This window comes from Garra rufa, chromosome 4, assembly GCF_049309525.1.
Source record: "Garra rufa chromosome 4, GarRuf1.0, whole genome shotgun sequence".
NCBI classification, from domain to species: domain Eukaryota; kingdom Metazoa; phylum Chordata; class Actinopteri; order Cypriniformes; family Cyprinidae; genus Garra; species Garra rufa.
In genome coordinates, this window is record NC_133364.1 from 4590526 (window position 1) to 4609083 (window position 18558).

Consider the following 18558-nt stretch of genomic DNA (forward strand, 5'->3'; position numbering starts at 1 on the left):
TATAGTGAACTTCAATGGTGGCAAACGGTAGAAATCGCAGTTTCAATGCAGCTTTAAAGGGCTCTACATGATCCCAGCCCAAGGTCATTTGTGACCCTGGACCACAAAACCAGTCATAAGGTTAAATTTTACAAAACTGAGATATATACAGCATATGAAAGCTCAATAAATAAGCTTTCTATTGATGTATAGTTTGTTAGGATAGGACAATATTTGGCCGAGATACATCTATTTGAAAATCTGGAATATAAGGGTGCAAAAAAATCAAAATACTGAGAAAATCACCTTTAAAGTTGTCCAAATTTAGTTCTTAACAATGCATATTACTAATCAAAAATTACATTTTGATAGGTTTACAGTAGGAATTTTACAAAAAATCTTAATGGAACATGATCTTTACTTAATTTCCTAATGATTTTTGACATAAAAGAAAAATCAATAATTTTGACCCATACAATGTATTTTTGGCTATTGCTACAAATATACCCCAGCGACTTAAGACTGGTTTTGTGCTCCAGGGTCACATTAAAAAAAAAAAAAAAAAAAAAGTATATACTTTTTAACCACAAATGGCCGTCTTGCACTAGCTCTGCGATGCACGTCCGCAACTTCACGCATTACGTAATCATCTTAAAAAAATTGTCATCTTCAAGAATGGGCTAAAAATCCATCTTTATTTGACCTTCTAACTCTAGCACCCTCTATTCTTTATTTAAAAAAAACTTGCCCTTTTAGACTTTTAGACTCTGTTTTCTTAAAAAAGTAGTAGGCTATACTTTTTGTATTCTATTTATCCATCTATTTTAAGGCTTTTAACACTAGCTTGCTTTTTCTTTTTCTATTTTCTTTTCATTTATTATATAATTTAGAATAACCCTTGCTACAAGTACTACACTGAAAAAAACAAGTAAATTTACTTTTTTTTATGCGCACTTTTTTTTAAAGTAAAATTTAAGTATGGAATTAAGTCAAATCTTGACTTTTTTTGCACATTCCCTTTGTAAACACTGGGTTGGTACTTATGCCTACGCCAACTGTGACCTGTCCAACGGGACGAGCTAGTGCAACATGAGCATTTGTGATTTAAAAATATATACATTTTAATTTTACTTTTAGAAAATGACAGATTGTTTCGCTAGATAAGACCAATACTCCTTGGCTGGGATTGTGTAGAGCTCTTTGAAGCGGCATTGAAACTGCAGTTTGGACCTTCAACTGGCTGATCCCCATTGAAGTCCTCTTTATGGTGAAAAATCCTGGAAAGTTTTCCTCAAAAACCTAAATTTCTTTTCGACTGAAGAAAGACATGAACATCTTGGATGACATAAGGGTTAGTAAATTATCAGGAAACTTGAATTCTGGAATGAGCTAATTCTCTAAAATATTAGATTAAAATTCAATATTTAAATTGAAAATTCCTCTTTTTTGTTTCATCTGAAAGAGTGAAATGAAGAGGACCAGATCTCTCCACATGAGCTCAGGAATAGCGGCTTATGTAACCCACACAATTCTAAATATACTGATGCAGGACTGGCCGTGGAGGAGTGGAGTGAACTACATGATAAGATCCAGAACAACAAATGCATGAACAGAGGTCAGGGGGCTCTTGCATCGCTTGGTTTTATAATGAGATGCTAATAGGGCAAGAATGTGTTGTAGGAAGACAGCAGAGAAAGAATTTGTTAGAGATGCATGGGATAGAGAACTGAGCCGTTCACAGTTAATTGAAGTGAACGAGAGATAAAAAGCAATTCTGGCCTTTGAAAAATAAAATTTTATAACTAGATTTCTAGGCAAAAAGCTTAGCTTAAATTGGAGAAAAACATATTTAACTGAGACATTAAACAAACCATTATTACTCTCTTTCTCTTTCCCAAAAATGTGGTCTACCTAGTGCACTAGGTTTTCAAAGACAGCCACTGTAACCAGAAACATCCATTGCGCAATATTTAAAATTAAAGAGATCACACAGTGGTCAATGCCATTTCGGTGTCTGCAGCCAATAACCTTGAGACATCAAGTGAATGATAGACTGACCATCACACAATCAACTTGTGGAGCTAAAAAAGAAAAAAAAAAAAAAAAAATACAGCCTGCAGGCACTGGGAGGCTTATTTTAGCAAGCAGCAAGCAATGGAAACCATTAAAGATGCAGGAGCAAAGAAAACCTGACTGGACCAGGTCAGCTATGGGCTGTTCATCCCCACAATTTCACCCATAGTCCCTGAACGGCAATGCTTTCAAAGACACCTGATGGCCCATGAGAGATGCATAAAGCAATCAATTTTTGACCTTATAGTCAGTATTTCAACAGTCTTGTCATCTCCATCTGGAGCTATGCATTGATTTGCACCATAAACTGTGCAGAAAAATCAAACTGTCAATCAAAAGGAAAACAAAATTAGAGGCGCAATGACAGCAGAATTGTATGGAAGCCTTTTTCTGCGACTGAATAAAAAAAGTAATTGTGGCTTTTAATCTCACAATTATGACTTTTCCTCACAACTGTGAGTTTACATCGCAATTTTTTTTTTCAGAATTGCGTCATAAACATGCAATTCTGACTTTTTTCTATATCATGTAATTCTGACTTGATTTCTCAGAATTGCAAGTCTATATCATGCATTTGCGATGTTATTTCTCAGAATTACACGTTTATTTCATGCAATTGCAACTTTATTTCTCAGAATTGCAAGTCTATACCATGCATTTGCGACGTTATTTCTCAGAATTACATGTTTATTTCATGCAACTGCGACTTTATTTCTCAGAATTGCAAGTTTATATCATGCAATAGTGACTTTATTTCTCAGAATTGCAAGTTTATATCATGCAATTGCGACTTTATTTCTCAGAATTGCAAGTTTATATCATGCAATAGTGACTTTATTTATCAGAATTGCAAGTTTATATCATGCAATTGCGACTTTATTTCTCAGAATTGCAAGTTCATATCATGCAATAGTGACTTTATTTCTCGGAATTACAAGTTTATTTCATGCAATTGCAACTTTATTTCTCAGAATTACAAGTTCATATCATGCAATTGCAACTTTATTTCTCAGAATTGCAAGTTTATTTCATGCAATTGCGACTTTATTTCTCAGAATTGCAAGTTTATTTCATGCAATTGTGACTTGATTTCTCAGAATTGTAAGTTTATATCATACAATTGCAACAATTTTTCAGAATTACAAGTTTATATCATGCAATTGTTACTTTACTTCTCAGAATTGCAAGTTTATATCATGTAATTCTGACTATTTCTCAGAATTGCGAGTTTATATCATGCAATTGTGACAATTTTTCAGAATTGCTAATTTATATCATGCAATTACAACTTTATTTTTCAGAATTGCGAGTTTATATCTCGGAATTCTGACTTTATTTCTCAGAATTTATATCTCACAATTCTAAGAAAAAAAGTCAGAATTGCAAGTTTGTATATGCAACATATCTTGTAGATTATTCGTGGAGGCATTTTAAAATGAGCATCTATTGAAAAACAGACCTATTCTGCATCTTCCAGTTTATATCTCGGAATTCTGACTTTATTACTTGCAGTTGTGAGTTTATATCTTACAATTCTGAGTAAAAAAATTTAGAATTGCGAGTTTGCATATGCAACATATCTTGTAGACTATTTGTGAAGGCATTTAAAAACGTTCATCTATTGAAAAACAGACATATTCTGCATCTTCCAGCCACTGAGACGGCTCCATGTGGCAGCTGAATTTCTGAAATGTGACTGGACAGTTCAGTGTGATGCATGTGTGTCTGTAGACAGGGGAGAAAAGGCCAGTGCGGCCCATCTGCTGTGTGTGAGAGCGTCGTGTGAAAGAGAAACATGCTGAGGGAGAGATGGATAGAGAGAGAGAATACTGGCACAGGTTTCATCCACTTGAAGTTTTAGGTCAGACATGGCTTTATCAATTAAATTTTAAGTGCAACCTCATGAACATGCGTGTTTTGAAACGCTGGACGACAACTCAACAATGCAAATTGGGCATTTTCAGCAATGCTTGTACTTGATAATAATAATAACAGTTCCTGGATGTGGTGTTGGAGAATTTTGAAATTGCAGCCTGCCAAGTGACAAACACCTCATAAATTAAAGCAGTTAGTCTACCCCTGAACTAAAATCAGATGCAAGTCACCAAGTAGCTGACTACACTGAGAGCTTTTTCAAAATGCTGTCAAGTACTGCAACTGTTTGTGCTTTGTTTCTCCCCGGCGTTGTTGTATTTTTACCTGAATTTCCATGCCCTGTTCCAGTAAGCGTTTGGCTTGGTTCTCCACCTCCAGTCGAGCTCGACTGATGAACAGCAGGTCATTTTCTATGACGTCAATACCTGATAGATCAACACCTTGGGACAGGTAGTCTGCAAGAGATGGAACAAAACATTTTTTGTTAGATTTTAAGCTTTTGTTGAAAATTTGTTGTTCTTTTCTGTCATTCTACAATATTGGTGCTGTTCCACAACCCAAAAAACATTTAAAAAGCATTTAAGTATTAAAATCTTAGATTTTTTTTAGAATCATTCTATTATCTATTGAAACCCACAATAATATTTATAATATTAGTAAAGCTTAATATCAATAAAATCATCATCTATTGGGTACTTTCAATTGGAAAGGCTGTCCTGAAACCTAACTCCTACATTTCAACTTAAAAAAAATATTGAAATAATAAATAAAAAATAAGTATCTTTTTGATTCTTTTAAAAAGTTAAAAATATATATTTATTTTACATTTCCTTTGTAAATTATGAAAAATTATGTAAAAAAAAAAATGGGCCGAGATTTTTACTTTATAGAAAAACTGCTAATTTTATTACAGTGACTTTGACTTTTTTGTATTTTAGTATGTTTTAGTAGTGTTTTAGTATGCAAGTTAAAATTCTGTAATGTAATGTGGTTGCTACCATAAAATAAAGTATACTGAATTATCAGCTAAGATGTTATGACAGTTTTCGGTTTGATGTATATTTAAATTAATAAATCCTTAACTTTGAAATCAGTATAATGAATAAATCACACTTGAAATATTGTTAAAAAATTAATTGTTATGGATTTACCTCTGCAAAAAAATGTAATAAAATAGCAAAAAATATATATTTACAAACTAGATGCAAGCCAAATCTTAACAGGCCAATATAACCCTTCTAATTAAATCGTTCTAAAAATACAAGAAAATTAACTGCACAATTGCAAAAAATATGTAGCTTGGATATTATACAATTTGCATACATACAAATGTTTTGGCAAAATAATTTTTTTCCAAGACGTTTCCAACTCTGACTTTGGATTTTTTTTTCACAAACAGTCATATGTTTATGTGACAGATAACGTGTCGTACGGAGGACGAGTGTGTTTGCACAACCCTAGGAGCCCGTTTGAGCCGTTAGCATGAAACCATCTTCTTCGCAATTGTCTGCACTAAGCAGGGGGTCTGGAAGCCACTCGACCCACCGTCGCAGCGGGCTGTGAAAATTATGCTTGATTTAGGTTTTCAGTGTGAAACACATCAAAAACTGCTTCAGAAAGTACTCGAACAATGCTTGTGTTGGCAGCTTCCTACTTAGGGCTGATTAAACTCATCGAAAAGAGCAAAGCGTTTATTTAGACGGCAGCATGCCCTGGAATTAATGCATTGGCAAGTAGGGCAGCAGCTCCTAGGAGGAGGCTGAACGTCCCAGTTACACCTGAAAATATTTCAACTGGGAGACCAGCTGTTAATCACAAAGGTGCGCTCATTCAGGTAGTCATGGATTTGACAACACCTGTCCTCTCAGAAAACACCTGCCAAAAAAAATGTTAAAAGTATTTCTAATAAATACAAATTGTTCATGCAAGAAGAGCATGCATGAGAAAACTGAATTTGTGAACTTTCAAGAGAAGACTGTGTAGCTGTACACATCTCTAATAAATACATGTTTTTATTAGGGGTGCTCTTGAGGCCGATCGCAGTAAGCATTATCTGCCGATCCGATCACCGATCTCCGATACTGATCTTTTTAAAGCCTTATTTTTATCATGTAGAATGCTTTATAGTGAAACTCCAAGCAGGATTTTTTTTAATTTGAGGGGTGAATTTTAGACATTTTTCAAGAATCTCACCTAAATGTTTGATCATGCAGTGCATTTTTTATTTTTTCGAATTGTGCAGTTATTGCACAATAGCTCACACACAACACAAGCCTGGTTTCCACAAACGCATCCATTATTATCCATTACTTTGATTTCAAATCCAAATATGGTTATTGAAAATGCTTTTTCAACATTGTGATTCATTTTTTCACAGTAATCTTTCATATACAAGTTTAAACACAATAAATATAAGGAACACATTATTCAACGCTTTTTACTTTTGCATTTACTTCTAGATTTATATATTAGGTTGCCCAAGCAAATGGCAAAACATTTAAACTGCTTATGTTATCACAAACATTATAAATTAGTCAGTTCTACTGCCTTTTCTTTTGCATTTAAATAGTTATTACAAGCAATCCTGTTGTTAATAAAGAACAGTTTTCCCACCTCCACGAGTGCCATATATTATTGCCTTGTTTATCTAAAAATGCTCTTTTCCTTTAAACCTAGCCAAAACCTATATGCATTGACTGTGAAAGACAGTAGATTTAAGTTATATGCATTTATGGTGTAATTATGACATTTTCGTATAATTTTAATACTGCGCGTGCACCACAGACTATCTCTGCACTGCTGCAGACGCACCGCTACTAGAACAAAAATCTGAACACCGTCTGTCATTTTGACAGATTACACTGCAGGTGATCTATAGTAAATTGTAACTGGTGGCAGCAGAGCACTGGATCCAGAACAAAAATGAAACTGTCACAACAAATCTTTTGCTATGCATTTACTATGCACATGCGAGTACCCAGTTTAAATTACAGCGATCTATCATGCCACATTAAAGAGCGCCAAAACGGTATTTATTGCTTGAATTTCCTAATGATATGGACACAATTTGAAATCTGAGATTTTTTCATGTTGAAAGCAACAAAGCACAGAGCTTAAGCTTTTTGTGATTTATTGGATAGGAGCACTACTGCTCATTCATAAACTGAAAACAGCATAGACCAAAAGATCGATTGAGATTTAAGAATAGTGTCATGATCTGGGCTGTGGGGCTTCCCTCAGCCACCTGAGGTCGCTGTTTTTCCCTTCCCTCCACTGCACTTCCCCAAATTGTACACTCATGTCTTGTCATTAGCACTGATTACACTCACTCCTGCTCACAATTATCTTGTCTATAAGAACTCTCATTTCCACTACTCTTTCTGGCTGCATTGTCTTATGTCTTATGTCTTGTGTGTATTTCTCAATCCTGGCCTTTGATCGTGTTCTTGGTTTTGTTTATTTAGTATTTCAGTTTATGTCGTGTTGTGCCGTGTTGGCCTTTTGGTTTTGTTTTGTTATTATTTTCATTAAAACATACTTACCTGCATTTGGACCCAGACCTCATCTATCTCACCGTGACAAATAGATATTGGTTCATAAAAATAAGTATCTATTAAAATCGAGAAATCAATTGTTTTTTTGTTTGTTTAAGTGTCCTTCAGGTGTGGTGTTGAACATAAAAATTGACACAGTCTCTGTTCATCTGTTCTCTTCATAAATAATATGCATAAGCCTGTATACAGTATGCTTGTCCTGTAGGTTCATGATTAAAAATGAAAATGTGAACAAAAATAAAGGCAATTAAATGTGTTATCATAATTAAAATATGAAAATTAAAATGCCGGACAATGTGGAAGTCTATAGCAACCTCTGGTGTGCGCGCTTTATAGTCTCCAGGAGAGCGTGTGAGCTCCGAATGGTTAAACACTTGAAATAATTAAAAAAGAAATGCAATTTATAAACTTTAGCGACACTGCCTCTATTGTGCAAGTAACAATCCCAGTGTCAGCTGTGCAGCTGCGATGTGGTGATTGGAAGTCATTTGAGAACTTTGAAAGAGAAAGAGATGGCCATCATTCACTTGTGCTGTTTGTGAAATTGCATCTCACATAAGGTTTTTGAATGCCTTTATAAGTTCTTTAACTAAGATTTATGAATTGTACCTCACCTTCAGCATTATAATTGTTTTACCTGCGCCGCACAGAGACTGAGACAGTGCCGCTGCAAGTCGTGCCAAACCTCTCACGGCAGGTGCGTCATCAACTTTATGAGATCGGTCTTTTTAGAGACTGCCGATCAAAGGGATTATCGGCCGATAGTAATCTGTAGCCGATCAAACGCAGCACCATTAGTTTTTATGCCACACTGTGAACTTTAAAGAGTGGAAGATTCTTGCAAGTAATTGAGAGGGAAAGAAACAGCGTCTCTAAACACAGGGTGCCATCCTGAACAGGCCTCTGAACAGACAGCCTATGAGTCAGAGATGCTGACTGATACGGATACAGTGGCACCAAGCAGAACAATGTCACTACATAGATCCACTCATTAGCGCCTTCTGAGGGCACACACACCAGCTGACGACTCTGTGACTCGACTCGCCGACTGCTAACAGAGATATCATAAAGAACCCAATGCTGTCTCATTAGAAGAGGTCAGATATCTCGCAGTGGAAATGGCTCCATGCTGTAGCACCCAGATGCTAAGACGCGACCTTGAGGTTGTGGTTCAAAATTTGGAGAGATCGAAAGCTGTAGGAAACAGGTGGCTTCTACACAGGAATGCGGAGGGGGAATCTTTGGCTCTTGTTTGTACAGGTAGGCCCAAAGCCAGAATAAAATCAACGATCCCTGCCAAAAAAACCTTGTGTTGCGGCGCAATTTAATTTCACCTCATTTTCACCCTCACCTACTTCACCCTTCGAGAGTGCAACAATGATTGCATTGTCCTAGAAGAAAACCACAATACTGAAGGAGGACTTTCAATTAGCATGCTATCATTTGCACTTTAATAACAAGTGCTGAAACTGTTGCATGCCGTTTTTAGAGGACAAATGGTTGCACGGATATAACGTGACATGATGATTTTGTAACTTGGGCTAGATTTGTAATGCCATGCTACTAGGGCTGTGCAATCAAATTAATCAAAATTGCAGTGGGGCCTTTTGCGATAATTAAACTGCAAAAGGCAGAGGTTTAATTAAATATAGCATGCATGTGATGCATTCTTCATAAAAGGGATAGCACTCTGCTGTGTATGTAATCTACTGCTCATACTTGCTTAAACTCTCATGTTTTTACACAATATTGTGTTTCAAATGCAAAATAATAGGTGGGTAATTTTTTTTTTTTTTAAACGATATGAAACAATATTGATTCGTAAATGCCAAGAATTGATTAGTCAGTTAATGAATGGAACATTGTAGCACTTCTCGCATCCAATAAATTGCAATAAGCTTTGTTACTTTTGATATATAACAAAGTCTCAGTTTTCAAATTCTGTCCATTTTATTATAGTATTCAAACAATAAATGCCGACTTTTAATAGCTGTTTGATATGGCGTGACAGATTGCGGAAGCACGAGGTGCGCATGAACATCTCCTCCACTTTAATACCAGTTTCAGCACGAAATAAACACGAATAAACCTTTAAAAGGTATGTTAAAAGAAAGAGTACAACATACCAAAATCCATATCCTGTCTCATATAATCGCTTAATCAACCATGCAAAGTTGTCAATATAACAGCTTACAAACAACATGTCACGTAACGTTACATTTACCTCAGAAAAATTTACCTTTGAACAGTAAGATTTTTAATGTTTTTAAAAATATATATATTTTCTGCTCACCAGGCCTGCATTCATTTGATCCAAAGTACAGGAAAGACAGTACAATTTAGAAATATTTTTACTGTCTAAAATAACTGCTTTCTATTTGAATATATTTTAAAATGTAATTTATTCCTTTGATTTCAAAGCTGAATTTTCAGCATCATTACCCCAGTCACATGATTTTTCAGAAATCATTCTAATATTCTGATTTGCTGCTCAAAAAAATATTTATTATTATTATTATTATTATGTTATCAGCTATATATACTTTTTTAAATCAGATTTTTAGAAGATAATCTCTTTTAAACCATAACTATAAACCATAACTTTTGGCCGACTATCATAAGCATGTTTATGAGACCATCACGAAGCGATTGTGAAGTGTGATGCAAGTGCGTGACTTCTAGCTTCAGAAGATTCAGTATTTTTCCCCTCACACAAACCTATTGTTTCGCTTGAGAAGACACTTTCTAAAATCATTGCTTGTGTTCACCTGAAGAAAGAAAGTCATCCAGGACGGCAAGAGGTTAAGTAAAAAAATATATCTTTGAGTTAAATGTACCTTTAAACACGCGAAGGCATACAGTAGACACCCTGCAGCGAGCAATAAGAAATGCACTAGTAACTGTTTTGAATGCAGTGACAGCTTCTCTCTCCAAAACCAAATCATGCAGAGGTCATGGAGGTCAGAGGGGATGCCCGAGGGAGGGGCACAGGTGCTCGTTCAATCACTGTTCTTGACTCTGTACTTTGGGCGTTGGAGAAAAAAGACACTCGTATGACCATGTGTCGGCTCTTCGCAGATCCTTCCTTTTTGTAGAGGCACTAGAGGACTGTAGGCTCAGCATCAATCACAGTTATTACCTGCATTTATCTGGAATGGAGCACAACAGCCACTCCACAGAGAGAAGGTGCGGCGTGCAATATAGTGTAAAACGATTCTAACTGTGACCTTGGAAATGCAATTTTTTTCCTATTACGGTGTAAAAAAAAGAAGGGACCGATAAGAAACATTAGCGCAAATTCAATATGGGGTCTGTCTGAGAAGGTGATTCCCACAAAGCGGGGCACTCAATTTGTTTGAGATTAAAACGAAAGTGAAAAAAGGTAATTGCTGTTGGTGTAGATAGACTCATCTCCGAAATTACGAGAAAGAGCAAGAAAATGTCAAATGAAAGCGCAATACTAGGTTCAAAAGCATTTAAATTCAAGAGCTCAACAGCAGGCATAGCAATGAGTCACAAGACGTGCTCAAAACCAAACAAATTGTGCTTTGTTTTCGATGTAAAATAAATAAATAAAGCAGTGCCAAAACATCTGGATGATCTAACTAAAATGTTAACAGACGGTTTCGGTTTCAAAGAAAATTATAGCACTTAGGACCTCATCATGTATCATACTCCAACAGCAGTGGAGGAAAACTGTTTTCAATAATCTGTGACCTGCACAGTGGCACATGAGAACAGCCTATAGGTACAGGTATCATGCTAATGAAATCACGCTAATATCATGTGAGAACACCATGGCAAACCACTTAGCCTGAAAGTCTGTCAATTGACCATATGCATGGAGCGTTCTTTAGTACTTCTGCATAATGATAAGCCAGCTCCTAAACTTCAGCTGAAGCTCATTTTATATGTGCTATATATAGGAGGACACTCTTGAGACTCCTCTACTGCTTAGTTCTGATCAGAAACTGAGAAAAATAATAATTGCAACATCGTAAATAATGATAGCGGTATGAACATTCAGTTTCATATTATTTAACAACATATCATTTAATCGCAGGAGAGTAAGTTGCCTTCATGGTCATGAACACATTTTTAAAATCTTGTAATATTTTAAAGCCTTTATTATTTTTCGACTCTACAGCTGTGCAAAAAAATTCACTTCAATGATTCACTTTTCATTCATAAAGACGACATGGAAAAAATGTCTTTTCACGGAAAACAACGTCTTTTTAAGATGAAAATGACATAAAATTACCCATATAACCAGAAGATGGCAGTAGAGGATCAATTATTGGCTGCATGCCTATTTTTTCAAGAAGTCTTGCTTTTCGATTTATTATAAAATTACTAGTATAATAAATTGTTGTACTTTTACCGCACTGAAGTATATAGCATAGCAAGTGCATGAAGTCATTAAAATAAATAAAGAAATAAGCTCAGACACAAACAGCCTATAAGGGTGAATTATTTAAATACTTATATATAGTTCACTACAAATGAAATAAGTTAAATATTAATGGTATACGAATTAAATAATGCACTCAGTATGAATTTGAAATATTTTATATAATTTAATAACATCTTTTAAGCTTTATCTTGAACTGTAAAAGCTATTAAATAGCTTATATTTAACCAACACAAACTTGTTACTGCTGTAGTTTTGTTACTCTGAATTTAGTCTGAATCATTTAATGCACAGCTGTTTTTTTTTTGTCATCAGCTTATCAGATGTTTCGTCTGGTTATTACTGTCAATCACTTGCGCATATTTAGCCGATTTATTCATATAATTTATCGTCTTTGTCATTCTTGAAATGTATGCATGTACATTTGGTCCTCTTAGACAAACTAAACTTTTTTTGATTGTGAATGGAATAGAGAAAACAAGCAAAGTACACTCCTATTACGGCACAGTACAGTTGACCGGAAATGACTTAGCTGGTAATCCGTGCATATGGTCAATTAACTTATTATTCTCCCACCAGACCCCATGTCTCCTTTCACCTGGACGCTTCATTGCTACGATACGTGACGGGTGAGGGACACACAAACAATTCAGCTGGTCAGAAGTGACAAGACAGTGAAAATCGCTCCAGCAACTTCTTGACAGGATCGCTACTTGCACACTGAAATCACATCAAAAGGTCAGGCATTGTTCTCGGACATCAATTCGACCAACCGGAAGAATAAGCTTGCTCTTTCAGACAGGTGTTCAAGCTACCATCTCTATACCACAATATCAGATCCAGTTTACTTGTCACTGAGTTAAGGTGGTAAACCACTGCTGCTACAGTTTATAGAGTACTCAATATACCTGCTTTTAAAAATGGTACAACACTTTAGGATGATACTTTGGGAATGCATTTTGATATAAGCCGTATTTCCTGAGTAAAACACTTTATTTAAGGCTTTATGATTACAACAAAGCTGAAAACGCAGATGGAATCTTGGGATCAAGTCATAAAAACAGAATGTACTGTAAATGCGAAATATCACAGGATTTCACTATTTAAATATGAATTCTGCATGTTTTGTGGGTCTCTGTATGAATGGATGAATGAATGGCGCAGATGCATGGTTTTCTTTACTTCACACATAGCCTACTAAAGCATGCTTGATGCTTGCGCTGTTTTCAGCCTCTGCCGCCTCAATATAGGAGTACATGAATACATAAACAATCTCTAGAACTGCTGTGAGTCACTTCATGAGCATTTTACTTTTGAGAAAAACCATTGTCATATTATATGCAAACAGAAACAGAAATGTAAAGGTCTTCACAGCAACCCGTCAAAATAAAAGGTTGGTTTAACTTGACAGAAATATCACTTAATGTAATAAAAGTACTAATAAAATTTTTATTAAAACAATATTTATCAGAAAAATTGTAAATACACAACATAGTATTTCTGAAAAAAAGAAAAAACATATATAATAAATTAATTATAAAATTATAGTGCAATTAATCAGACATGCTTTTGATTAATAAAACTATTAAACTGTAATCCAGAAAATTTATTAAAAACAGATTCAAAGAATTAGATAAAAAATAAAACTGAATTTGAGAAAAATAATAAAACATATTTCATAGGGCCTTAAACAAGTAATTTTTTGTAAACTTTTAAGAAATTGCTGTTAAATTGTGTACGTTTCAAGATTTTGATTAATTAGACATGCTTTTTGATTAAAAAATTTTATGTAACCATTAAAATAGAGTCTAGAAAGATTAAAATGAAAAAAATGGAATCCAGAAAAATTAAAGCAGAATTTGGGAAGAAATAAAACTGATTTTATAGGACCCCATTTATTTCATGTGTATCTTTGTTCTTTAGTTTAGTACTTGCTTCTATGTTCTTATTATTTACAACAAAGATAAAATAACAAAAAATGACTATATCATAATATACTAAATTGTTACTGTGAAATAAACTATATCATGAAATAAGATTTGGCTTTATCCAATATAGCAAAGATCTCTACATACCTGTAGGCTCCGCACTTGCTTACCATGGTTTAGTGACACTGGCATGTGATTTGTATTATTTTATTATTTTTTTAAAATACTTTTTTAAATAGATTAAATAACTATAACCTCCATTTGGATCGTCTATTATTCAATTACTTTTCTTGTTGTTCTGTTTTTGTCATAGTATCATAGTATAACAATGTTACATTCATTGTGAAAGTAAAATAAATATGTGCCAGCATATTTATAAAGAATATCTATTATTTACTAGGCACTTCATTTTGTGAGGCGTTGTCTGAAGACTAAAAAAAGCACTTGCGGAAGGTCCTAAAATTGCTATTAGGATATGCTGTTTCAGTAAGGAATGTGAGGTTTGCTTTTCAGTTTCATCTTCCATTTGAATTATCAAGAACCCAGCAGTAACAGATACAAGTGTTTCTGTCCTTGAATCAGAACAGATTAGGCATCAGGGAGGTGATGGAGCTTTCTGAAGGTCACCCCTCTCATAAGGGATGGCGTTTTCCCATGCCTCCCCTCCCCCGGTACAACAAAACACATAACAACACAGCCCCATCAACTGTGGCAGGAAGTGGATGAACTCGGAATGCTTTGTTGGGATTGGACAGAATCCCTATGGGATGGCGAAGCAAAGCTGAACCAACATACGCAGAAAGCAGAAGTTCACAGTCAGGGTGTCCCCGCTAATCTGCCGCCGTGAAAACACAATGTGGGGGATCCAGACTCGCATTAACACTAACCTTGCGTCACGGAATGACGTGTTGGCCCCGCAGAGGCTAAAGGGACTTGACACTGTTTATACAAGCAAAGCCTCTGAAATCTGCTAAATACAGGACCAATCCCATTTCCCACAGACCAGACCCTTCCACTGCATTGAAAGCTGTTTGGAGAAAAATTATCGTCTAGCCATCACTAGTATCATTCATAATAACTCAGATAATGAGCACTGAAAGACGCAACCTAACACCTCAGAATATGAGACTGCACTATATTTAGTATCACCATCTGTATCAATTGCATTGGTGTTTGAAAATCAGTTTAATGCTGTAAAAGCATCCTTGCATCTGCTTGCATCATATTCCAAATACACAAATAAGTTTAACAAGATAAACTGCTCCAAAGTCATGTGCCCAAATGTTTTCCATCTGAAGTGCAGCTAGTCTCACTTAGGCCCGGCTCAACAGATGTGCAGTTCTTACTACGAGCCCTGATGGAACAGCTGTAGGACTTTGGGGACTGAGGACGGCCAAAGGCGAGTTTGACCAATAGGTCTGTCATCTGTATTTGGTCTCTCCCAAGTCCACATGCAAGAGAGCCCTTGGAGACACTGGGAACGTGACCAAGAACAGCTCCCGAGTCTCTGAGGGAGTAGTGAGCCAACAAAATATAACACTACAGGCCAACCAGAATTTCCTGTTTGGCTTTGGTTTTAGGTGGCCGTTTCTTTAAGCTTCTGTTCAAATGTGCTTGTTAAAGCTAACATAATGTCCCAATAAAAAGCAGATAAGGGAGAACTGCCTTAGGATAGCAAATCAGATTCGGATAACGCTTTCCAACTTGTACTACCTGACACTGGCTCTGGATGAGAGTAGTGCCAGAGAGGATACAGAGGGATAGGGTTTAAAGCAGAGCCAGAAAATGAGGTATGACCCACCACTCACACCGGCTCTAAAATCTGATGGGATGCCCTACATTCAAAGCTGCTGACAATTAGCAAAACTTATGGAAGAGATTCAGCCAGATGAGAAGTGGCAAACTGCAAGGCAGCATCCCAGAGGGTCGTGCCAGAGACCCAGTGAGCAAGCTTGCTTCCTGGAGGTTGCTCCAGGGAGCAGAAGGCGCAGATTTTCCACGACTCTTCATCCCTCACGCCTCTCCCAGCGAGCTGGCACCTGGCGTCGTACCTTCCGCTCCTGGAACCTGCGGTTGCTAAGCACAAGTTAATTCACCCAGGGCTTCTGGAGTTCTGCTTCCACTCAATGAGCATCAGTCACAGCGGCATTATCAAGCTAGAATCACACAAACACACTCAACAGGGCAGTTTATACAACGGGAGAGAGATAACGACATAAAGAGAGTGGTCATTACTGACAGACACTAGAAATGAGACATCAGCTTTTGTAATCGAAGGGCCACTAGCTCGAGGAATTGTCTAAAAATATATTTAACTCTCTCGCTCAGGCATCTACTAAGAAGTGTTTTGGAACAGGGTCTGAATAAAAAGTTTAAATATTAATGCTCACCTTGAAATATTTACAAGTATGTTCAGCTTGGTAATCTGAAGCCGTTTGGTGATATTTTTGTCATCTAGAACAATAGAGTTCTGAATTTGGTGAAAAAAGTGATGTTCCATCATTAGCCCATTCCTCGGCTCCGCATCAGTGTGCACCAACACGCCCACACAAGTACGGCAAAAAAGGCCGAACCTAAATCACGCTTGATGCGAGGTTTGTCTTGTTTGCATTGTGCAGACTCAGATGGAGCCCTTGCCTTGCAAGTGAACTCACCCACATCCTTGCTCAAGGCTTTTACAAAGATTTTTGCATGGACTGAAATCAAAAGTTGACTTTGTGACCTAATGTCAACATATTCACCTGTTGGCACCTATTTGAGCAACAGGAGAAGAAAGGGTTACAACTATTACACGAGACCAATCGGGAACCAGAGGAGTGTTATAAACCACAGCACAGAAAGGGAGGAAGGGAGAGGGAAAGCGAGAGTGATGAGAAAGGTGGGAGGGTAGAGAGAGAGAGAGCGAGAAGAGGAGGAGGAGAGAAATGAGTAGGTAGGGCATTTTGAAAGCACTGAGCGTAGGGATGGATGAGAGAGAGAGAGAGAAAGACTAGAGAGAAGGAAAGGAGCAGATCTCTAAGCGAGATGCATGGCACTACATCCTACAACATCTGACTTCCCTGCCCCCCCTGACAGGCAAAAGAAGCGCTTTTGCAGAAAGGCAGATAGAGGAAGACAGCCAGACTCATCCCTTCAGATAAGCATGTCCTTTATTACTCGCCCTGGCATGGCTCTACTCAAACTGGGAAATATATGGGCTACCAGGTCACTCACTCTGATGGCAGCAACAAGAGGTAAAAAGCTTCAAGTTTCTGTACTCTCACAACTGGAGCATCTGCTCAAAGGAAATGCATGCTTTTCCACACAAGCCATAACTTTAGAGATCTGACAACTTTTACTGTTTAAAATACATAAAATACTGTGCATCGTTGCGACCAATATATTCAGCACTGTGCTGCAGACAGGAATATGAATTGATTCAACAACTGTTTTGAAGAAAAACTGCGCTGTCTTGTTTTGATGCTTGCACTGCGAGAAAATAGATGCATGCTGTTATTTTGATGCGTATCCGCCACAGTAACTGACACATTTAACTCAATTAATGTATGTGGAAAGAGCAAGACTGAGTAATCGAAAGCCATCCAACCCATTATCCTCTTAAGGGAAAGATGATGTGAGCGCTCTTGTCGCTATTACAGCTTCTGGCTAGTGCTAAAAGCTGCCTTCCAGCTCAGAAAAACAGAGAAAGAGTGAGAGAGTATTCTGCTTCACATATATGGAGTATTGCCCATGTAAGTATGGTGTGGGAGTACTGCAAACCTGCTCTGCAAACAACCACTCACAGTCGCTGTGGGAGTCCATTATTTCTTAGGAACATGAGTTTAATGAGTTGGGCTTAAGTAATCACACAAGAGACACTGTCAAAGACAAAAAGTTGACTTTGACTGGGGTTAATTCTGAAAGAGTGCTGCAAGGTCTTGGAACAACCAGAAACCATTGATTGTGGACAAATAATAAGACTTACTTGTGTAAAATGGCTTATATGAATGCTAAGAAGATGCCACTGTCCTGTAGAGATTTTCCAAGGTCATGTATGACTTGGGTCGAAAGACAAAAACAATTCTAACTCTCACTTTTTTGCACCTATCAGCAGACAGAGTGTGAAACTACTGAGGATGGAGCTTCCCTTCCGGTGCCCCACATGAACACTGTGAAAAAGAGAGGGTAAATATATGCCACACAATGCACCGGCCTGACTACCTCCTTCCCTCTGGAAACCTGTGACCTTGTTGTGATTACTGTGTACTGCTGTCTACCTGCCCGGTCTCCTGGAGCTATATTGTGGCACAGCAAGTGGGAGTGTGATTTACTCAGGTGGAATACGAGGGGCTGTGGACTATATAGTGAGGAGGGAATGCCAGTCTTGACCTGTCACACTGAGGGAGATTAATTTCTTCACATGGTTCGGAAAGTCTTGGAATAAACAATGAAAAGAGAGGACTTTTGCAAGGATGGGGCATGGTGCTGTCCCTGACCGTTTCTGTAAGATCTGTTTGACCAACACAAAGGACAAAAGGCTAAAGACAGGCCTGAATACAACACAGCTTTCATGTCAGGACCACGTGGATATTACAATGCACAAACCCTTCCCACGCTCTGAAAAGGAAGAGCAGAGTGTTTCCATCTCCCACATCCTCCCACAGAAATCTGAGGATGCAAGGGAACGAGGTATGAGCTGTTTAGACAGTGTTTAATCAACCCTACGGAGAGGTGTTTGAGGAAACCGAGGTGTCCTCAC

General features: G+C 37.1%; 1 protein-coding gene across 1 annotated transcript in view; it reads right to left on the minus strand.

Annotated features, from left to right (window-relative positions):
• Window positions 1-18558, minus strand: part of LOC141333496 (conserved oligomeric Golgi complex subunit 5-like) — a 104592-nt gene that overhangs the window by 66565 nt on the left and 19469 nt on the right. The window contains exon 7 of the mRNA XM_073838515.1: window positions 4252-4382. Coding sequence (XP_073694616.1) covers window positions 4252-4382 — 131 coding nt within the window. The remainder of the gene's footprint in view (window positions 1-4251; window positions 4383-18558) is intronic.